Source organism: Schistocerca gregaria, chromosome 2 (genome assembly GCF_023897955.1).
Source record: "Schistocerca gregaria isolate iqSchGreg1 chromosome 2, iqSchGreg1.2, whole genome shotgun sequence".
NCBI classification, from domain to species: domain Eukaryota; kingdom Metazoa; phylum Arthropoda; class Insecta; order Orthoptera; family Acrididae; genus Schistocerca; species Schistocerca gregaria.
The window spans coordinates 205668724-205693283 of record NC_064921.1 but is presented as its reverse complement, the minus strand read 5'-3'; the positions used below and the strand labels follow the sequence as shown (position 1 = coordinate 205693283).

The 24560-nt window shown below is 39.2% G+C and overlaps 1 protein-coding gene across 1 annotated transcript in view; it reads right to left on the bottom strand.

Annotated features, from left to right (window-relative positions):
• Positions 1-24223, bottom strand: part of LOC126336699 (transmembrane 9 superfamily member 3) — a 104768-nt gene extending 80545 nt beyond the window's left edge. Inside the window, exons 1-3 of the mRNA XM_050000654.1 lie at positions 23902-24223; positions 23423-23618; positions 9335-9457 (exon numbers count right to left, since the gene is read on the bottom strand). Of these exons, the coding sequence (XP_049856611.1) occupies positions 9335-9457; positions 23423-23618; positions 23902-23967 (385 nt within the window). The 5' untranslated portion in view covers positions 23968-24223. The remainder of the gene's footprint in view (positions 1-9334; positions 9458-23422; positions 23619-23901) is intronic.
• Between the last annotated feature and the right edge of the window lie 337 nt (positions 24224-24560).

Sequence of the window (24560 nt, the reverse complement as noted above, 5' to 3'; positions counted from 1 at the left end):
GCCACCTACAATTCATGTAACTGATAATCCAGATGGCAAACATACATTGAAACATAAACAGTCATAAAATCTGCATTGGGTCAGAAAATGGTGCACTGTCAATGGCTGGTTGCAGTGAGCACAGAGTGGCGAAGGCATCTCCACTTAACAGATGATGGTGACTGAAATGACATTGCTCTATGTACAGCCAAGCTAAAAGCATCTCCTCGTGATGAGAGAGGTGAGAGGAAGTCGTCCAAGTTATCGGGAGGTGTTTAATTTCGCAGAGTTTTCTTCCCATACAGAGAAGACCATTGTTCATGCCAGAGGGACACAATATTCCTTAGTACAGCAATACAGATATCATCTGAATGGACAGAACAGCTAAAAGGCCTAGATAGACTGCAACCTTGGCAGGATCATCAACAGCTCCATTCCCCAACATTCCAACATGAGCAGGGACCCACATAAACCTTACGTTGGCTTCATCATCAAAGATTAAGTGGAGGCATTTGTGGATTCGTTGTACTAAGGATGGTATGTGTATTGTACACAAAGGCTCTGGAGACCACTAACTGAACCAGAACTTAATACACAATTGATAAGGCTGTATCACCGTATGTACTGGGTGGCCTGACAGAGGACAGAAAGCTCTGCAGTAAAAATCATGCTCTGGTCTACAATCCGGTATCCAAGATGTTTGTTGTCGATGGCAAAGGCACATCTGACACCAAGGTCCATCTTAGAACCATCAGTGTACAAGAAGGTGATGTTTCCAAGTTGCATGCAAAGTCTGAGAAACTTACAGCAATAGGTCAAATCTGGAGAAGTTTCCTTGGGAAGCGAACTAAGTCTGAGATCGGTGCACACATCTGCACAAAGCCAGGGTAGGGCTTTCACCTATCGCGAACATGGCAAGTAATGTAACGTTAAGCTTCTAAAGCAGTATACAAATGCAAACTCCAGGAGGCAGAGAAGCTGCACTTACCCCTTAGTGGTGGTCAAGTGAGTGATTGAAAAAGGGCGTGTAAGATGGACAGTTGGGCACAGAGAATAGGCAGCACGCATATATGCTGAGCGTAACATCATGCCAGTATGAAAGCGATAGTTTGTCAGTGTCTGCAGACATTCATAACTGAGGTGGTGTAGAAAGCTCCAGAGGCCAAACTTATGCCTCTACATTGGATTGTGTTGAGACTGTGTAAAGTAGACGGTCATGCAGACGCATGAACAAGACACCCATAGTCCATGTTCGATCAGACAAAGGATTGGTACAAGCAAAAGAGAACTTTCCAATCCACTCCCTATAAAACAATGTTTAAAACACACAGGATATTTAGAGACCAGGTACAGCATGCTGCCAGATAAGACATGTGGGAGGACCAACAGAGTTTCCTACTGAATGTGAGCTCAAGAATTTTAGTGTTCCGACAAATGGAAGAGCAACAGGACCACGATGTAAGGGTAGTGGAAGAAACTCCTTATGCCACCAAAGTTCAAATAGATTTTTCAGTGAAAAATGGACGCTATTGCGCATACTCCACAAGTAAAGACAGTTGAGACATCACTGAAGTCGTTGCTCAAATAAACAGGTCCATTGAAGACTGCAGTAGATCGCAAAGTCATTGACAAAAAGAGAGGCTGAGATGATTAGGAGAGGAGAGTCCATGATAGGATTAATTGCTGTAGCAAAATAGAACTACGCTCAGCACAGAGCCCTAAGGTATCCCGTTCTCCGGAATAAAAGTGTTCAACAAAGCCAACCTCACATATACATTGAACACCTGGTCTTTTAAAATGTCCTGAATAAAATGAAGCAAGCAACCTCATAAGCTACATATATGTATTGCAGGAACAGACTGACATTTCCATACAAAATTGTTCATGATGTGGGTTGACAGAGTGACGAGATGTTCAACTGCAGAGCAGTGCTTACAAAATCCACATTATGCATCTGTTAGCAAATTCCGAGACTCAAGCCATCATACCAGCCAATGATTGATCATGCGTTCCATCCCCTTGCAGACACTGCTGGTCAGGGAAACTGGTCAGTGGCAGTATGGAAGATGTTTGTCCTTACCAGGTTTGGTGTGGGATTTACAGTGGCTTCACATCAGTGACTAGGAAATGCACCGTCTGTCCAGATGTGATTATATTTACGAAGGAAAAGTGCTTGCAATCAAGAGATAGGTGTTGCAACACCTGAATGTAAGTAGCATCTGGTCCTGTAGTGGAAGATCATGATGAGATTAAAGCATGGTCTAGTTCCTTCATAGTAAAAACAGTATTTTAGCATTCGTGATTCTGAGAGGGGAAAGATATCTCCCAAGCCTCCTCAGTTCGTTTACGAGGTAGGAAGGTGGAACAGTAATGGACAGAACTTGAGATCTCTTCAAAGTATTGACCCTAGGCAAGGTGTTGAAAACATTGACAGGGTTCACAATGACATCAATTGGTACAATCAGACCAGGAATCGGGAGATGTAGCTTGTTTCCAGATATTCTACTTGGGTTACTCCAAATAGCAGAAGACGGAGCAAAACAGTTAAACAAATCAGTAAAAGAAATCCAACTAGCTTTTTTGCTATCTCTAATAATGTGACAACACTTTGCGTGCAACTGTTTATGATGAACATAGTTCTGTGATGCCATTCAAAGACACGGAGAGCACATCTCCACACATGAACCACTTCGTGGCATTCCTCTGTCTACCAAAGGACTGGGACATGTCTCAGTAGGGAAGCTGTTCGGGGGAGTGGAACATTCTGTGGCAGTAAGGATAACATTCATAAGGTACTCTACCCGATCATTATGGAAATAATGTTCAGCGATGGTTTGCCAGTGAAGAGTAGAGCCTCCACTCAGCTTTACAAAGCTGCCAGTTGATCCTTGTGCACAAATGCGACATGAGTTAGCAGGTGAATTACGCATGGGTCACTCAAGTATGTGTCACTCGAGTATGTGTCTGAAAGGATGGACTACTCTCAACACTGGACAAGTTGTACAGTACAGAGTGAGAGATCCATGTGCAAGAAAGTGTGTGTGTATACTGAAAGAAATGTGGGTTCAACAGTGGAGTAAGGTGGCTGAGAATACATGCCAAGAGAGAGCCTCTTGGGCAGGATTTCAGATATCCCCAAAATGGGATGGTGGGTGTTTAAGTCGCCAGGAAGCAGGAAGGGTTGAGGGAGCTGAGAGGTAAGTTGCAGTAAGTCGCAGTACATCTGCCCTGGTGAGATCAGAGTATGACAGTATGTATTTACAAAGACAGAAGGTGTAACTGGAGAAAGAAAAGAGGATAGCAACAACTTGTAGCTAAGTGCTCAATGAAATTGTTTGGCTATAGATGTCAGCTCCAATGATCATCATGACTCCCCCATGAGCTGGAGTTCCTTTCTCGGTAAGAAGGTTGTAACGTACTAGGAGGACAAAGCAGTCTTGAGTGTGTAATCTCATTTCTTGGAGGCATAAAGCAACTACATATTACGATTACAATAGCAACTCTAACCCCACCCTGTGTGATGTGTTGCCCCGAATGTTCCATTGCAGAACAGCCATATTAGATGATAGGAGATATCTCTCTTATAAGGGGCACTTACTTCGGTAGCTGCTGAGTGCCAGATTTCATTTGCGTACTGCTGCAGGGTTATGAGGTTGGAGGGTCCTGTTCCATTATTTCATCAGACGTAGCAATAACCTCCCTGGGTAGGTCAACTGCCTCTAGGATGGAGAATCAGTTGGCCATTCATACCAGTGCAATGGAGGTCAACCGGACAGAGGTGCCGTGTGGAGTTACTGTTGTAAAGGATCTCCGAGTTGGAGAAGGGGAAAAAAGTTCGTCTTTGTTGGACTTCTTAGTAGCTTTGCATTTGTCTGACAATTACCGACTTCAGTGGCACAAAAAGTTATTTTGGGAGTATTCCTTTTTAAGACTCCAGTCTCCTGTTTGTGACACAAATGACTTCACCAGTGTGGGCAAAGGTTCTTTGGCAGAATGAGCATTTGTAGTGGGTGGAGGTGAGGATGTCACCTCAGCACTATGCAATTTCACAATGGTAGCATTGAATTGAAGGTTGCAGGCCTGCCTGGCCATATCTTTCATGGGCCTTGACGTAGCAACAACAGTTCTGTAACTGCCAGATAGTGGTATCGAAGGCTTTCACCTAGCTAACACTTTGCAAGCAACATTGATGGGTACGTTTTCCTTCACCCAGACCTACTGAACAGCTCGCTCATCAAGGTACACATGTCAGTTGCTGGCTGAAGCAATATGGTTACCACTGCAGCTGATGCAGTTATGAGGAGGCAGGAAATCTCCCCCATAAACATCTTTGCAGCAAGTTACGCATTTGACTGTATTTTTACAGGACATGAGAGTATGGTTATAACGCTGACATTGGTAACAATGCATCGGGTTCAGTATTTAGGAACTGATGTTGAGGGCTTAATAGCCAACTGTGATTTTCGATGGGAGCTCCACTCAAACAAATATTAAGAAAAGGGTGCAGCTTGACGCGAATTCTGCATCAATCCTTTTTAGAACCTGATCATAGAGTTAATGTTGTATATCTCATAAGTCCCATAAAGCAGCCAAGGTTATATAACATCATGTGAAGAATTCAGTGTTTGATGAGCCTCTACACGAACCGGGGGATCATGGAGGAGCATAGCTTTAAGTAGTTGCAGAGGTTGAAAGGTACTGTTTGCCTCTAGATGCAAAGATCCATTGCTTAAGCAACTGCTGAACTTTAGTGGGCCTGCAATTATGTCCACATCTTTCTGAATGACAAACAGGTTCACTGTATAAAGGTTCTGACCACCTCCTGAGCGAGATACCATGAGACAGCAGGGTGCAACTGAAAGATTCCTTGGGTCCTTGGACTCTTTCAATTTCCATTTATTACATGGAGTTTATGTACTCATCGCAGGTGAACCCCACGACTGCCAGCATCTCAACAGTGCACTCCTTTCTGGGGGGGGGGGGGGGGGGGGGGGGGCGGCACGAAGGGAAGCATGCCCACCTTCAGGTCACACCTACCAAACTCTAGACAGAAGGACGGACCATTTGGCAATTTTGAAGGTAACAGCTCAGGCAATCACCCCTCCCTGGGCCTGGTCTTTACCAGGAGGTGTGTACGAGCCCTACCTGTCGACCCATGTGCTGTGAGTCATACATTACCCAGTCACCCTTTAGGCATCAAACGTGTAAGCTGGTCTTCATACAGACACATGGAGGAAGAAAGACACAAATGGGGACCTCAAATACCAAAGCAGAGGAACGACAGGAGGAGTCAGAACAATAAAGGAAAGAAACGCAAAAACAATACTTTCATAAGCTTCAGTTACCTAATTTTACCCAACACCTTGTCCTGAAGGTGGGAGAAAGAATAATACGACGACAGACATGCAGCACACAAAAGGAAGGAGTACTGCATGGGCAGGGACCTGTGTGTGCCAAGAACATACTCACAAAAGAGTTTTAACTCCCCTGGGGGGAGTACAGCTGACGCAGACAGCACAATGGGAACAGAGTTAACTGACGGCAAACTCATTTATTCTGTAACTTGAAAAACCAATGAGAACAAGAAAGGTGACAGTGACAGCGAGGACAATGAACCTGCACATCAAGCATCGGATACAGATGCTAGAAATGCATCTGATATAGCCCTTCAATACACTGAACAAATCTCTGTCTACCTCAATAGAAATTTTTTGGATTAGGAAATGCTGGAACAATGCAGAAAAATCAAGGTTGTCATCTGCTAAGCAAACAGAATGTTACAGACTTTTTTGTCCTGCTTAAGAACAGGACTTTCTTACCATATGATTTCTCATGTTTTAGACAAGTGCAGATCACTTGCATGTCAGTACAGTAACAATATCCTACAGTAAGATATATATGTAATTCAGAGTACAGGCACTACTATATATTTCACTTTAGTGTAAGATTTTTTGGCATGTGATGTTTTCTTTCCATTTTGTTACTGTTTTCACATGGGACAGTTAAAAATAAATTGGATTGCGTTGTTATGGCTCAATGAGTGTTCCTCTGATCATCCAACATTTTCTGCATTCCAACCATGCTCCTGCCCCATAGGAGACGGATTAAAGTGGTTCTATTGTACAGTACAATTTCATTAAAAAATTGAGTGTATAAAGTCTTGTATTGTGTGATGTGTTTTCTGAAACAGTTTGACTGAAATGGCACCAAAACACATGCAGTTGCATTTTCCATCCAGATTTCTGTGTCTATTCATTTTGGCACAGATCTGAGCTACTTATGAGGACATCAGGTTGAACAGACTGACTGAACACATTACACACAAAAATCCCTTGTGCAACAACAACCACCACCACCACTAGTAGTAACACTAAAAAAGTATTATGTCATGAAGAAAGAAATCAGAAACAAAGTGACAGTAAGGAAACAAAAAATGTAAGTAGAGGGAATTAAATAAAGAACATCAACATAAAAATTTAAAAAAGTATGTTAGAAATATTAAAGAGGAAGACAAAGGAGTGGGAACATACAAAGAAAGTCTGGAATATTAATGGAAGACATGTAAGGAAGTTGAATTCAGCTATTGAAAAATGCAATAAAATGCCATGAGCCTCTGACCAAGTAAGAACGATTACTGGGCTTTCCATACATATTCAAACTCATTGCATTTTAACCGTCTGGCACAGCTGGAAACATAAGAAATTTTCCTTTACGGTTGACAACTGTTCTGCAGCTACTCATTTTCAATCAGTTTAATGGTGACATGTGGATACTAGATGGTATCAGATAGATTATATAATGGTAAGACACAGATTTAGGAACCAGGTTTTAAATTGTAAGACACTTCCAGGGGCAGATGTGGACTCTGACCACAATCTATTGTGTTATGAACTGTAGATTAAAACTGAAGAAACTGCAAAAAGGTGGGTATTTAAGGAGATGGGACCTGGATAAACTGACTAAACCAGAGGTTGTACAGAGTTTTAGGGAGAGAATAAGGAAACAATTGACAGGAATGGGGAAAAGAAGTACAGTAGAAGAAGAATGGGTAGCTCTGAGGGATGAAGTAGTGAAGGCAGCAGAGGATCAAGTAGGTAAAAAGACGAGGACTAGTAGCAATCATTGAGTAACAGAAGATATATTGAATTTAATTGATGAAAGGAGAAGATATAAAAATGCAGTAAATGAAGCAGCAAAAAGGAATACAAACGCATCAAAAATGAGATCGACAGGAAGTGCAAAATGGTTAAGCAGGGATGGCTAGAAGACAAATGTAAGGATGTAGGGGCTTATCTCATACAGGTAAGACAGATACTGCCTACAGGAAAATTAAAGAGACCTTTGGAAAAATGAGAACCACTTGATATTCATACAAGAGCTCAGATCGAAACCCAGTTCTAAGCAAAGAAGGGAAAGCAGAGTATATAGAGGGTCTACACAAGGGCGGTGTACTTGAGGACAATATTATGGAAATGGAAGAGTATGTAGATGAAGATGAAATGGGAGATACGATACTGCGTGAAGAGTTTGACAGAGCACTGAAAGACCTGAGTCGAAACAAGGCCCCGGGAGTAGACAACATTACATTAGAACTACTGACGGCCTTGGGAGAGCCAGTCCTGACAAAATTCTACCATCTGGTAAGCAAGATGTATGAGACAGGCAAGATACACTCAGACTTCAAGAAGAATTAATAATTCCAATCCCAAAGAAAGCAGGTGTTGACAGATGTGAAAATTGCCTAACTATCAGTTTAATAAGTCACAGCTGCAAAATACAAACATGAATTCTTTACAGATAAATGGAAAAAGTGGTAGAAGCCAACCTCGGGGAAGATCAGTTTGGATTCCGTAGAAATATTGGAACATGTTAGGCAATACTGACCTTAGGACTTATCTTAGAAGAAAGATTAAAAGAAGGCAAACCTACATTGCTATCATTTGTAGACTTAGAGAAAGCTTTTGACAATGTTGACTGGAATACTCTCTTCCAAATTCTAAAGGTGTGAGGGGTAAAATACAGGGAGCGAAATGCTATTCACAATATGTACAGAAACCAGATGGCAGTTGTAAGAGTCAAGGGGCATGAAAGGGAAGCAGTGCTTGGGAAGGGAGTGAGACAGGGTTGTAGCCTCTCCCCGATGTTATTCAATCGGCATATTGAGCAAGCAGTAAAATAAACAAAAGAAAAATTTGGAGTTCGTATTAAAATCTATGGAGAAGAAATAAAACCTTGAGGTTCGCCGATGACATTGTAATTCTATCAGAGACAGCAAAGGACTTGGAAGAGCAGTTGAACGGAATGGACAGTGTCTTGAAAGGAGGATATAAGATGAACCTCTACAAAAGCAAAACGAGGATAATGGAATGTAGTCTAATTAAGTCGGGTGATGCTGAGGGAATTAGATTAGGAAATGAGACACAAAGTAGTAAAGGAGTTTTGCTATTTGGGAAGCTAAATAACTGATGATGGTCGAAGTAGAGAGGATATAAAATGTAGACTGGCAATGGCAAGGAAAGCGTTTCTGAAGAAGAGAAATTTGTTAACATCGAGTATAGATTTAAGTGTCAGGAAGGCGTTTCTGAAAGTATTTGTATGGATTGTAGCTATGTATGGAAGCGAAACATGGACGATAAATAGTTTGGACAAGAAGAGAATAGAAGCTTTCGATATGTGGTGCTACAGGAGAATGCTGAAGATTAGATGGGTAGATCACATAACTAATGATGAAGTATTGAATAGAATTGGGGAGAAGCGGAGTTCGTGGCACAACTTGACAAAAAGAAGGGACCACTTAGTAGGACATGTTCTGAGGCATCAAGGGATCACAAATTTAGCATTAGACAACAGCGTGGAGGGTAAAAATCGTAGAGGGAGACGGAGAGATGAATACACTAAGCAGATTCAGAAGGATGTAGGTCGCAGTAAGTACCGGGAGATGATGAAGCTTGCACAGAATAGGGTAGCATGGAGAGCTGCATCAAACCAGTCTCAGGACTGAAGACCACAACAACAACACATATGTACCCTGTGTGTTTCTTAGCAGATGACTGACTTTTGCTTTCCTATGTATTTCGTAAACATTTAATATATATGCATCTTTCTTCCAATAAAGAAGCCATCAGTATCAGAAGATCAAAATCTAAAATATTATTCCTTTTTTGTTTTTATGGGCTCTGTTATAATTGTTCTTTTAATTTATTATCTCCCAGTCAGTTTATGTTCTTTTCCAGCTTTCAAATTTTGAAAATAACGTCAAATCGATAATTTGGAAATTTCTCACACACATGTTAACTGTGAAAAGTACTTAGTGTCACACATATTTAACTGAGTAAAACCCAGTAAAGTTACTCACCCCAAACAGGTAAATCATCCAAGTACATCTGGTACCAGTAATGATTTTTCACTGCGTAAATGAAGGCTTTTTGCTTCTCCTTTGTTAACTGGATCTCACAGTATGGTGTACTTGCGATGTCCGCTGAAAACAGGCGTCATTTACATAATGAATCACTTGAGGGAGAATCCAAACTACAAACAGTTGCAATGCCCTTTTGTCTCAGGTATGAGTAGTAGGCCTCTCTTACAATGAATCGTGAGAGCTAAGTGCCCTCTCTTAAAAGTATTTCAAATAGTTAAGAAATGTCTTCAGTATGTATAATGTACCACACCAGAACACATAAATACCACAAACATTTCCTCAGAATTATTTATTCACCTCCAAAAGGAACAGTCTGTTAAAAATGGATTATAACAGCTTTAAGTTGAATTACAGTCTCTGAACAGCACAGTGGTATACATTACAGAACACTGGTACTGAGATAATGTACTTACTTCCTTTTTCGTGTCTGGAGTTGTCTATTTTTCAGCCCAATACCGGACTATATCATAAGATTCAGGTCTGCTTAGCTAGAGGTCATCTAGGGAGTAACAGGCATGATGTTTTGGCATGTTGCAGAACTACGTTAATGGATGGGGAATCATATTTATAAGTGACGTGACCCACTTTTAAACCTAGAGATATGATCAAAATTACTTAAGTAAAATATTTTGAAATAGTAAGCAACGAACAAATAAATTTAGACTTTTATAAAAAAATTAATCAATTAATCTGTGTGTGTACTAGTTACTTTGAGATAATGTGGACACTTTCTCCAACAAATTAACACGAGTCCAGGAAAGAATGTCGACCACCAACATTATCACCTTAATACGTCGAGTTAGTTTCATGTTCCTTTGATCATCTGTATCATTAATCAAAATGATGTGGAATGAGTTATTTTACATTCATGTTACACTTGTTTCAGTACTGTTTTGAAATAATAACTCCCTACCCACTACCTTTTACTCATTACAGAACTGGAAGTTGTTCTACAGAATAGGGGTTGTCAAGGAGAAACACTTTCAGTCCCAGATGTCTACAAGATGATCGTGGGTGAGAACCATATATTCTTATAAGTGTTTCTGATCAATTAACACTTTCTTTCTTAAAACTCAGTTATCCCGGAACATAATTCCTTATGACACTATTGAATGAAAATATGAAAACTCACTGATTTGTCTCTCCCCAAAATTTGCAATGAGTGTAAGTGCAAATGTGACTGAACTATGCTGGTTTATAAGGTCCAAAAATATGTTTTTTTCCAGTTAAAATTCACATCAATATGGACACCTACAAATTTTGATGTTTCCAGCATGTGTTACACTTTACACTTATCACTGGTGCTGTGCCTCTATATGAGTAGAACTGAATATATTGAGTCTTTTTGAAACTTACATTGAGGGTATTAGCACAAAATTATTCAATAACATCCTTAAGAGCATTATTATCAATTTCTTCTGTTGCAGTGTGTGTGTGTGTGTGTGTGTGAATTAATTACAATAATAGTGCCAGACACGAAAAGAGCTAACTCTGTTGTATATTAGATGAAAGATCATTTACATCTATAAGGAACACCCATCTATAAGGAACAACTGCAGACCTAAGACGGATCCTTGATGAACCCCGTAAGTCAGAGGAATTTCCCTTGCTTACGTTGGTTGACCCCATCAACCATGGAGCTTGCCGTTGGAGGGAGGCTTGCATGCCTCAGTTATATATATACCGTACTGTGAGTGCAACCACAAAGGAGATGTCTCTTTTTGGAGGCCAGACAAACGTGTGGTTCCAGAAGAGAGGCAGCAGCCTTTTCAGTAGCTGCAGCGGCAACAGTCTGGATGATTGGCTGATACGGACTTGTAACATTAACCAATATGGCCTTGCTGCACTGGTACTGTGAACAGCTGAAAGCAAGGGGAAACTACAGCCGTAATTTTTCCCGTGGGTATGCTGTATGGTTAAACATTGACAATGTCTTCTTAGGTAAAATAGTCCGGAGGTAAAAGAGTCCCCCATTTGGATCTCCAGGTGGGGACCACTCAGGAGGACATCATTATCAGGAGAAACAAAACAGGCATTCTCGGGATCGGAGTGTGGAATGTCAGATTCCTTAAACGGGCAAGTAGATTAAAAAATTTAAAAAGGGAAATTGATAGGTTAAAGCTAGATAAAGTGGGAATTAGTGAAGTTCGGTTGCAGGAGGAAGACGACTTCCAGTCAGGTGAATACTGGGTTATAAATACAAAATCAAATAGGGGTAAAGCCAGAGTAGGTTTAATAATGAATAAAAAAAATAGGAGCGCGGGTAAGCTAGTATGAACAGCATAGTGAACACATTATTGTAGCCAAGATAGACACAAAGCCCACGCCTACTAAGTAGTACAAGTTTATATGCCAACTAGCTCCGCAGATAATGAAGAGGTTGAAGAAAAGTATGAAGTGATTAAAGAAGTTATTCAGATAGTTAAGGAAAATGAAAATTTAATAGTCATGGGGGACTGGAATTCAATAATAGCGAAAGGAATATGGACTGGGAGTAAAATGCCACCTGGTATAATTTTGTGCAGAGCATAACTTAATCATAGCTAACGCTTGTTTTAAGAATCATGAAAGGAGGTTGTATACATGGAAGAGGCCTGGAGACACTGGAAAATTTCAGATATATTATATAATGGTAAGACAGAGGTTTAGGAACCAGGTTTTAAATTGTAAGACATTTCCAGGGGCAGATGTGGACTCTGACCACAATTTATTGGTTAAGAACTGTAGATAAAAACTGAAGAAACCGCAAAAAGCTGGGAATTTAAGGAGATGGGATCTGGATAAACTGAAAGAACCAGACGTTGTAGGGAGTTTCAGTGAGTGCATTACGGATAGATTGACGGGAAAAGAAATACAGTAGAAGAAGAATGGGTAGCTTTGAGAGATAAAATGGTGAGGGCCGCAGAGGATCAAGTAAATAAAAAGACGAGGGCTTATAGAAATCGTTGGGTAACAGAAGGGATATTGAATTTAATAGATGAAAGAAGAAAATATAAAAATGCAGTAAATGAAGAAGGCGAAAAGGAACACCAACGTCTTCAAAATTAGACTTGTGCCCTTACTAAAGTAAGGAAATGCTGAGAGTAATGAAAGCCATGGGCCAGTTTCACAACAGTCTTCATTCTCAAAAATAAATGAATCAATCAGGAAAGACTAAACAACCTTTTCAACAGAGCGCAGTTTGTTTTAAAAAGTGGGAGCAATACAATACGAGCCATTCAACAGTTCACAAATGTGGCATTTTAAGCTCTTGAAAAAGATGACCATGTTACATGCATAGCCTTGGACTTCTCCAAGGCTTCTGACACAGTTTACCCCAAAATTTTACTAAACAAGCTAGAGGCACTAGGTGTTAGAGGAACAGTAAACAGTTGGTTCCTGTCTTATAGGGAAAACAAATGAGAAAGATGGAGGCAGCTCACACCACTGCCGATGACAAATTTTTAGTAAAACAATTGTCAGACAATCCTCAGGTTTGTTATCTGGGTCCACTTCTGTTCTTAGTATATACCAGTAACTTTCCACAAAGTATAAGACATGGAGGAAAGTTCTCTTTGGTGATGATAGCAACATCATAGTCACAAACAAAACAACAGAACTCTTATTGGAGAAAGCAAAAGAAATCCTCAAGGACTTTTTATGACTGGGCAGTATGTATTAAATTAACAATGAACATCAACAACAATATGCAATTTACAATAAAAAGGGAAAACCATTCTATCACTTTAAGCATAGATGATAATTGATAAATCTAGACATTGTGTGACAAATACAAATCTTTTTGTGATGAATACTGATTGTCAGGTAACATGGACTGAACACACAGAGGTGACTGAAAAGAATGTCATCAGCAATTTTTGCAAAAAAAAAAAAAAATAAAAATAAAATAAAATAAAAAAAAGGGGGTTCTATCATCTGTTTGTAACAGCCAATGTCTTGTGATGATATACTATTCCAAAGTACAATTAACTCTCAGAAATGTGAATCTTTTCTGAGAATTGAAGACACACAATGGACAAAATTTTTAACTGCAGAAGATGATTGTAAGAATAAATAACTACAACTAGTAGTAAGCATCACTGCAAAGAAATGTTAAAAAATTAAGTATCCTTACTCTACTAAGTGAATCATTTACCAGTCTGCTGCACATATTACGGAAAACATTTGGGCAAGTTTGGACTACATTCACCATGGAAAAACAAAAATCCTAAAACAGCATTTTCTATTGAGGAATAAAACTGTAAACAAATTGCCCTAGTAGATGAAAAAGATTACTAAAATACATCTGATTAAAAAGACAACTGAAACTTTCATTCCAAGTAATGCACACAGCAGAGTAGTGATTAATATTGTAGGGAGATAACTACAATATCTTGTCAGATTACAGCACTCTAATGCTTTTCATGTGGCAAGACCTATAATGCATGATGGTAATATTTTGTCATTCTCCTCAGTGCAATGTTTCACTCATCACGGGGGATGCTGACTTTGTTTTGCAGACAGACTGAGTGGAGGACATGAAGACGCACATGGGGCCATGGTGCCATGTTTGCAGGTCTGGAGTCAGTTTTCCAAACAGACAGCATGTCCACAGTTCAGGAGTCACCAGTGGGTGCTCTTGATGGATGCAGTGATGAAGATCAAAATTATGTTTTTTGTGCAAGTCATCAAGTGCAAATGTGTATGCATCAAAGAACACTGTACAACAGGGACCAACGAAATGAGGCAGCACACTTGTTAAGACACTGACCTCATATTCAGAAGGATGGAGTTTGTTCTGCCGTGTCATTCTGATTTAGGTTTTCCCAAATCATTTCAAACAAATGCTAGATGCTTCCTTCAACAAGGCCTGTCTGACCACCTGTCCTATGTTCATAAAAGCATTCTTGTGTGTGTGTGTGTGTGTGTGTGTGTGTGTGTGTTATATATTTTCACAATATTATAATGACAAATCCTACATGACTGCAAGATGATCCCTGGACGAATAGATGAATAACACACAAAAAATAGGGTCAACAAACTCCCAAGTCTCACCATATTAATTATAATTCTGTACATTAAGGTATACATTATCAACTAATTCAACTATACCTGAATGCTAACAGAAGTTGTGCCAACATTTTCTGGGGTGTTCTCTCAAGTGCACTCTATCCCTCAGTCAACAAACACAAATCACAAATGAAGATTGAAAATTAGGTCGATCTGGTGACACAGTTACTGAGTATGAAACCACTGTTACAGCTAATTCATGTCGTGCCCAGTGCCCATGTGCATTGTGTTTCACTGCATTTAAGTCAGTCTCTTAGCTGACTTCAGACAATTATGTTTCAGTTGACACTAGACTCTCTTCAATTCTAGCACGATCATGAATTCCCAAGACACCAGGTATTCGAGGATAGATCACAAGCTCTCAAGACACATATTCACAGCCTGCTGCAGCTATTTTTATGATTAGTACATTGGCCACAGTCATTACAAAAAATATATTGATGCATGTTTAGTTTTTTTCTCTCTGTGAATTGAATGACGGAGAAAAATTTAGGTCAATGTCTCACCAATGACAGTCTCATTAAGAGAGAGCACAAGCTCATAAAGGGAGGAAATTATCTGTGTCTTTTTCAAAGAAACAACCCATAATTAATTTAGAGAAACCACAGAAAACCTACACATGAATGGCTGGACAGGCGTTTCAACTACCAGCCTTCTGAACAAAAAAGCCAATGTCTTACCGCTGCACTAGCTTGCTATATTTCACTTCTAATATTGTATGGAATAACACCTTGTGGAATTCTGTCAGATTCAAAGAACCCATTTATACTTAGATCAAGACCTCTGTTATGATGTAGGCCTACATTTAACTGGCTCAGGATTCTTACGATGACATCCCAGCACATCTGCTTGCTTATGGGATGTATGGTTAACAGCACTGGCACAGACAACACACAGAGGAATCCTTTTTAAATCAATAGCTGTACTGAAGTACTGTGGAAAACAATTCCAGTGTGCTGTAACACGAACTTTCCACAGGTTCCCCATTTACTCCAAGCATAAACTACAGGTTTTCAACACACAAAAAATTCTTATCCTTTCCTGGTGTGCTGTCATCCCCCTTAATTGTGTTATGACAATGTGATCCACTGAAATACTATGTCTACTGGACTGTTATGATTTTACAGCTCAGAAATTAGAATTTAAGAGTATGAAAAGCTGTACATGTAAGGAAGGCAAAGATTTCTTTAGGACAAGAAGACAGTTTGATTTGGAATTTCCTAAATCTTTCTAGCAAAACACCACAGTTAGTTGCTTACAGGACAGCTACCATAGGGACGACTAATCACAGAATGAGTTTTCTTACACCTTCTATTGTGTTGACTACCATCATATCCCTCTGCTGCCTTGTGTGCCGGCTGGCGGGTGATGCTTGTGACCAGCAACCACAACAACTCCTATTTGTTTCCACTGTTTGCATTGTTTTTCTGTACAGTATGTTCATTTTTCATGAAAATGTCCTAAACTAATTGTGAGGGTGAGCAGAAAACAACAAGACATTTACCACGAAGTTACGCAAGCCCAACACTGCAAGTTAACGAGCAGCATGCCAATGTATCCACAATAGAAATGGCCAGCTGTTGCTGCAATAAGTATATTCTGTCCACAGAAAAATGAGAACCAACAACATAGCCCCCTCCAATGATTGACAGTCCATCACTTGTTATTTTTACCCAAGTAGTATAGGTCACACCACCATGTCATTTCTTGCACCTTACCCAAAGTAAAATAAATCATTATTATTATTGTTGTTGTTTTTTGTTCTCAAATCTCATAATTTAACAGTTTTTGTACTAAAACCTTTCATTTAATATTTTCTGTATACATTATGATACACAGTATGCCCTTGTGATGTGAACAAAGAAAATCTACTAAACAAACATAAGATAGAAAAATTGCAATTTACTCTCAGTGTTATACATTAATGAGGAAACCACACAAATGACAAGAAAATAGATAATCTGAATCATAATCAAATTCACCATTCTGGAAATGAAGTGTCCATCCCAGGAGGACTGTGCTGCAAGACAGAGCAATTTTGCAACAATGCTTTTCTTCTTTTAGTTAAAACTACATCAAGTCAGTCAGATACCTTCAGTATATTTTTTAGTTATTTGCTCAAACTGAGTAAGTGGTCCACGGGGCACCACTAAGCTATCTCAAAGTAAAGTATTCAATAAATTTTACTGCAACTAAATTTCTCCCAAGTTGAAGTAACTTGATCTCTCTATCTAGTTTGTTTAGAAATCACTCCTTAGTAGCTTTTTTATAAAACCTGTAAGTTTTACCACTTGTGGGTTCATAGTTTCTGAGACAGTCAGGGATGAAGTTGCACGAAAAAAACTGCTGCTAAAGTAAATGATTTTTGAACCCCTCTATCTCAGAAGGGTTGTTTCATATAGATGCTTGTGTTAATTACCATTTGAGAATACATATTTTTTTATAAAAAAATATCAATTTTCTACAAATGTTTTTTTCTTCTATGAAGGTCTACAAATATCAAGTAAAGTTTTTCATTTAAACAACTGTTACATCATTCAGGGCCTGGGAGATAATCTGGGATACATGCTGCAACAACCTTGCAACTCTGACTATTAAATAAGAGTGAGATGTGAATACAAGAACTCAACAAGAGAGTTCTCTTAGCCTCCCTCACCTCAATTCTCCACAATCCTACCTACTCCAAGTGGTGCCCCTCTTCAGCTGAGCAACCCAGTGGAAGGTTGGGTAACCAACCCCAGCATGAAAGTGGGTCAGCAGGCCAACAGGATGCTGAGAACAGTTGAAAGCTACAGGAAACCACCACTGGAATCACTTTCCAAGATGTTCATGGGATGGATCTCTTTGTAAAATATTCCGTAGGTAAAGCTTCCCCTCAATCGGATCTCTGGGAGGGCAAATGGAAAAAAAGGAAGGGAGGAAGAAGAAGAAGAAGAAGAAGAAGGAGGAGGAAAACTTATTGAGGATTGGGACTTGGAATGTCTTAACCCTTCTCCAGGAAGGGAAATTAGAAAACGCCAAATATTAAATGACAAGAAATAAATTGGATGTATTCAGAATGTATGAGGTGAGATGGGGTGGTTGTGGAGAACTAGAAAGTGATGACTTCTCCTTAACGAGAAGATAAAAATGGAATGTATGAGGTTGGAATTTTGATAGTTAAGGGGTGTAGGACATCAAACGGGCCGACTTGGAGCAGGAGAGGGACCACAGGACATTTTAATTTCCAGTGCCTCTACTTTTGTAAAAGTATGGACAGTGGAAATTAAAATGTCAAAATGACAACAAAGTATAGGAACTGGAAATTAAAATGTCCTGTGGTTCCTCTCCTGCTCCAAGTCGGCCCATTTGACGTCCTACCCACCTTAAAAGACTGAAGGACAAGGTTATCAAGGTTGAATATGTGAGTGGAAGAATAATGATGAAACAGAGAGGGAAAAAGAAAGACTTCATAATCATCTAGGTCTATATGCCAACAATCATTCAGATGAAGAGGGAGACGAATGTTATGAGAAGATAGAAAACTTAGCAGAGAGAGAGAAAAAAGAAATGCACGTATTGTTGTAACGGACGATTGGAATGATGTAGTTGGTGAAGGACCCGAAGGAAAAGTTCCGGGAAAATTTGAACTGGAAGAAAGAAATGAGAGAGGGCAAAGATTGTTGAAATAATGCAATGAAAATTTCATGGTAGTTGGAAATACTCTACCTGATAACCACAAATGATGACAGCATACTTGGATATCTCTATTTGACAAAAACAGATATCAAAATTGATTGCATAATAATACAACAAAGATACCGAAATTGTCTAACCAATGTCAGAAGTTGTCCAGAGACAGATATTTATTCAGACCATATATAAGTAGTAACTGAGGTTCTAGTTAAATTGAAAAACTAGAGAATGCATATTGTGACATCATGATGCAAGGACAGGAAACGGAATGCACAGACGGAAGATAGGATTGTTTTCAAAATAGGAACAAAACAGCAGCTAAGGAAACACTGAGTCAAGGAGAGGAAAAAAGTAAATAAATAATGGGTAAAACCAGATATGATAACCAAGATGGATGACCACAGGAAATGGAAAATTGTAAACGCAGAAGAAGGGAAGCGCAACTACAGGAGGTTAAATAAGGAATTAAGCAGGGAGACAGAAAAAGCATAGGAGAAATGACTGACAGACAAGTGTGACAAGAAAGAGAAATTAGAGCAAGAAGGAAAATATGATTAGATGTACAAAGAAGCAATGGATTTCACATACAGGGAAAAGAGAAACAACAATGGACTAAAAGAAGTAGAGGCAGCAGAGAAGATGGGAAGAATATATAGAATAGCTATACGATGCCGACAGCTGACCAAGTGAAGAAGAGCTTGGGATAGAAGAATATGAAGTTTCAGATGATGACAAAGGTAATGCAATACTAACTACTGAGATTGAAGCATCTATGAAGGAGAAGAAAAATGGAAAGGCAACTGGAATTGATGAGATTTCTGCAGAACTGTTAAAGTCATTGGAGAAAGAAGGGAGTTGATTGAATTGTGTAATCAAATATACATGACTGGAAAATGGCCAAAGGACTTTACAGAAAGTATCTTAATACCTATAGAAAAGAAAAAAGAACAGCAAAAAGTGTGAGGAACATAGAACAGTGAGCCTGATATCACATGGAGCCAGTCTTGCTGAGGACGCTCAACAGAAGGCTATATGTAAAGTTGAATTGCGTAATAGGATATGAACAATTTGGTTTCAGGCAAGGAGTGGAGACTAGAGATACCACTGGGCTACTGAGAGTGATAGGGGAGAGGTACATGGAGAAGGAAAGGAAGATGTATGTTGTGTTCACTGATCTTGAGAAGGCTTTTGACTGTGTCAGATGGGACAAACTGATGGAAATCCTAAGGAAACATGGAGCTGACTGAAGGGATAGATGGCTAATTAGAAATTTAAACCAGAGAGCAAGAGTAAGAATAGGAGTTGTGATGAGTGAAGAAATTGAACTGAGAAGAGGTGTAAGACAAGGTGGTTGTTTATCACCAACACTGTTCAGTATCTACCTGGAGGAAATTATTAATGAAAGTTTTGATGGAAGGAGATGAGTTTGTATAGGGGGTCAGAGAGTGGAGTGTGTAAGATTTGCAGATGACATGGTTGTGATGGCAGAGAGTGCAAGAGAGATGGAACAAATGTTGGATGATCTAAACACAAAAGTAGAAGAATATGGCTTTAAGATTAACATGAAGGAAACGAGAAAATCATGGTAGTTGGATGAAAGGGGAGAAAATGGCGTGTGAAAACAGGGGTGGGGGACAAAATAGAGCAAGTGAATAACTTCATTTACTTGGGAAGTGTAATAATGGATGATATTTTTTGCTCAACAGAAATTATGGAAAGAACTGCAATGGGAAAAGAAGAATTCAAGAGGGAACAGAAATTACTTTGCGGACTACTAAACAAAGAACTGCGGGAAAGACTTGTCAAGTGTTACATCTGGAGTGTTGCAATGTATGGTGTGGAGACCTTGACATTGAGGAAGGAAGATGAAAGAAGACTGGAGGCACCAGAGATGTGGATATGGAGAGGAATGGAAAAAGTGAAATAGGAAGACTGAGTAAGGAATGAAGAAGTATTAAGAAGAGTTGGAGAAGAAAGAAACATGCTGAAAGTCATTAGAAAGAGAAAACGGAACTGGATTGGACACTGCTTGAGGAGGAACTGTTTATTGGAGGAAGGAATAGAAGGAATGGTGAAGGGAAAAAGGGGAAGAGGAAAAAGAAGATATCAAATGCTGGACAATATCCAAGGAGACAAATATTCAGAAATGAAAAGTCAGGCTATGAACAGACAAAAGTGGAAGAAGGTTAACTTGCTGTAAGGCAGAATACCTCCTCCTCCTCCTCCTCATACTACTACTACTACTACTACTACTACTACTACTACATCATTCCAGAGAGGGAAGAACAAAGATGAAAAATTAGTTTTTACATACTTATTCTCTCACATCAAACCGACTAAATGATTGTTTTGCTGACAGTTTGTGTCAGAGAAAAGAATTATCAGGGAATGTAACTTGGTGAACATGAGCTATAAAGTTCAGAAAAGACTCTCCGGAATGTTTCCATTTTGATATATAAATTTCCTGGGCACTTGTTTTGAGGAGGAAGGTGATGCAACAATCATTACCTGTAAGCTACTGCAACAATATGTGAAGCAATAACTGTTTTCTCAGGTGCATAATTATCTTTATCATTGATATTCTATGTCCCAGCATGTGCTGTCTCATGCGTAACATAAAAATGATAAGTTCACAATATTTTAGGATCACAGGGAGAAGTACCAAAATTTCAAACTTTAATCAACCTTTTTTTAGTAGGTGCCGTTTTATAATTGATTTGGATATCTTATGGCTTCAGCACGTGAAGAACTGTGAAAGCTTTATTTTGGTAAGTTGTCAATTGTGGACGTATAATACCACTCACAGGCTGCTAATTTTGGAGATATTGTTGAGCTGTTCTGACCTAAGGTTCAGTGATGAATATACAATTTGTCTTCATCATTATGCTATTTTGATGACAAAATTTGAATCTTTGTAAGGATCATGCTGTAATTCTTTTTGATAGGAGAATCATCTCAGTCAGAAAAATTTTTATTAATGGAACTCTGGCAAATCAGCTGAATACATTTCAGTAAATATGCTTCAACAGGGCAGAAGTTTAAGCTATCACATGGAACACACTAACAAATTGTCTGCTGTTACAGCTTTGGTTGATGTTAGATGGAAGCACATGATAAGTTAAATAATTTCAATTCTCTTAGAGCTGCCTCATTAAAATTCAGAGGGCCAGTGAATACAATTTGTCAACTTAGCAAAGTCAGTCAGACAAAGTTTGCTAAGTTGCCAAATGGCACCCTGGTGAGTTGTCCAGAATATGAAACTGATGCTTGCTAGTAGCATAGCTAACTAACCAGGACAATAACTTCATGAGTTTGACAATTTGCAGCATTGAATCAAAAGTTTACCTACTGTACCAATGTGGTAGCTGCCCTGGAAGAAACGTCCTCGAATCACACCTTATTTGCATGTATACTGACACTCATCCTGAAGATACTGGAATACAGACAGTGAATTCAAACAGACCTCGCACCACTCAAAACTACAAATCTGTTGGTAGATGATTCTGTCACAAAGATAACATCAAAAATCTCTGGCCTCACCATTTACCACTTTGTTACAAAACATCAAACACAATTCCTCAAAATTATGAAACAACCTTACAATTGGTGAAGCAATTGCACTGCTTTATTTTGCAGATAACACCTTTGTTGTCCACAACACTGTCTAGGTTTTCAATGGGAGAACAGTCAAGCTAATGCACATCACATTATTGTCTACTTTATCAAAATTAAGCAAATACAATGCAAAACTTTTAGCACAGTTAGTAACAGCCTAAGACACACCTACTCGATAGCTGTCTACGTTGCAAGACTGGGAAGTGGGCCAGATGTGGATCAAATCTACAGGATCAACAACTGTGGGCTGGCACACCAGCAACAACTGTGGGCTGGCACACCAGCCACCCTGAGTGGTCTTTATGGAGTTTCCGTTCTCATTTATACAAATGGTAGACTGATCCCCAAATTCCACCTCAGAGAATGTGATATATGGACAGATAACATGCACCAGCACATCGAACAAAGTTTACACGATTCACAGACTGATGGTGGACATTACTTACTTCATTTGGTTACCTAGGCAGCTGAGGCACCTGAAAGGGCATCCAGCCATAAGGTTGAATAATAAAACAAAACTTGCCAAATCCTCAAAAAGCAGTCACTGTGCAAGATGGGATAAACAGTGGAGGAATGAAGAAGAAGAAGAAAATGAGTAACAGCTGAACACATTATACAGTAACATTTCAGACCTTTTACACAAAATGTGTGGGTTAACTGAAATTACAATAACATATCTGCAGAAAATCAAATAGTTCAGTGTTAGGGCTGCAGCCAGTACACGAACTTCATCAATCAGTACTAATACCTCCCAGATTTCCGTACAAACACTGCAATAAGTACAGAAAAGTTTGCATGTGATGAAACTGAGGGCACTGTCAAATGACTATATACAAGAACACTCCTATACTGCCTGCAGAAACAGCTATTCCTCTAAGCTTTTCACTTAAATGCATTCTGTGAGCTGAACTTGAATAAAATTGAGTTCATTTTTGTTAGAAAGGATCAAACTGAACAAGGCAGAGCATTCCAGGATGAAAGGTTTTCTTTCACAATAAGTCAGTAAAGGAAAGATACTGTGGCAACAAAATTTACTGACAACTTTCCAGTCCCAACTGGAGCAAAAGAAGTGATTCAAATGATATCTTGCAATGCGGACAATGAAAACTATTCAATCATCTTTCTAAGTTTTGCAGCTTTACCTAAATTATCAACTGAATTACAGCACTTAGAACACAGTACATTATTTTAAATGTCTCCCTGACATTTACTTATCATTCCCTTAGAGGCCATAACACATGAAGTATTAACACTTGTAAGTCCAGAAATTTGCAAACTTTCCATTGGTCACTTAGTACATGTACACACCAAATTTGAACAAAATCTGAGATGGTCAAAGTTGGGTTCCTCTCTAAAACTAGACCACCCACATATATAATTAACTCACTCACTTTTTTTTTTAATGTTAGTATTTGCATCTCTAACATTCAATTTTCTAACCAATTTAATTGGCTTCTTAGTTTTCCCAATACCGCAAGACTTACTATCTGTTGTCACCCCCCCCCCCTCTCTCTCTCAAAAAGTGACAATATATAACTGCCCAAAATTCATTACTGACTGATGGCATTTTGGCGTTACAATAAAGAAGAAATACACAGTTGTTCTAACAGTCATGAGTACATTATAGGAAAAAGCGTCTACACGACTCTTACTGGTTTTGAAATACAAACAAATATGCATTTTTACCTTTGAATTCAATTTCCAATCCGCTGAATTCAAGCTCCACACCCTGAAGAGCTTCGCTAAGGGTCTCATGATAATGATTTATGGTGTCTTTCGAGCCTACACAGAACGGCAACGAAAAATAGGCGTAAGTTTCCTGGCGGTTGTGGTAAGGTCCCACTGTGTTCATCCACAACACAACTTCCTCATTATCATTGTACTGAAAAATAATTGTATGACAAATTAGTTTCTTGAATTCTAATCCCATTCTAATTATAGGTATACGCCATATTATTTTATCTGTAATTGGGATTGATACTGTAAGCCAGCAGAGCAACTATAGTGCTGCCGGCATAAGATTTCACTTCAGTGACAGTCCTTAACAAAAACTACGAGGCATTTATATTACAGTCTCACAGTTTCAGCTTTCTTGTCACGTACGGTGCAGCTATTGCACCAGCAAGCATGTAAAAAATATTTACGTAAACACCACGAATACTTACTATGTGTGTATGCTCGTCAGCGTTTACTCCCAAAATAAAAAACAAGCACAAAAACAACAGCGACATAATTTATGACAATATGTAGGTGTCCTTTAGCTGTTACTACTCTTCACTATCATCCGCCCCCTCCTCACCATTTCATCGATATAACACAGTTGTCAACAACACTGCTTCGTAGGAAGATTTTTCGCTATTGCCACGTCAAAACACGAGATGTCTCTCACGTCGCAAAATGCTTGACATATACGAGCGTTCACCAAAGATGTTAATTGCAGACGAATCTAAATTTACATGCAGAACCAGAGATACTAAGTCTACGATGACACCAGTGATCTCCATGTAGAGATCACTGAATGACATCTATGACCTACAGTTGAAACATGACTTTCGTCTAGAGAAGAAATCTGGGTGCCGATGGGGTACTCTCGGCTGGCCTCGGGTCTGCAGCTCGTAGCTCTTTCCGACGGTAGTCAGCGAAAACTTACAGTAGTCTCCTGTGTACCATTCGCGTGTTTCGGCTGTAGTGCGTAGGGTTACGTTACGATAGCTCTCATTTGAAAGATGTAAAAATATAGTTGCAATTTGTGCTCCGCAGCACGTGACAGTAATAAAAGCTTACATCGTAAAATTGTCCAAGATACAGCCACAATAATCAAAAT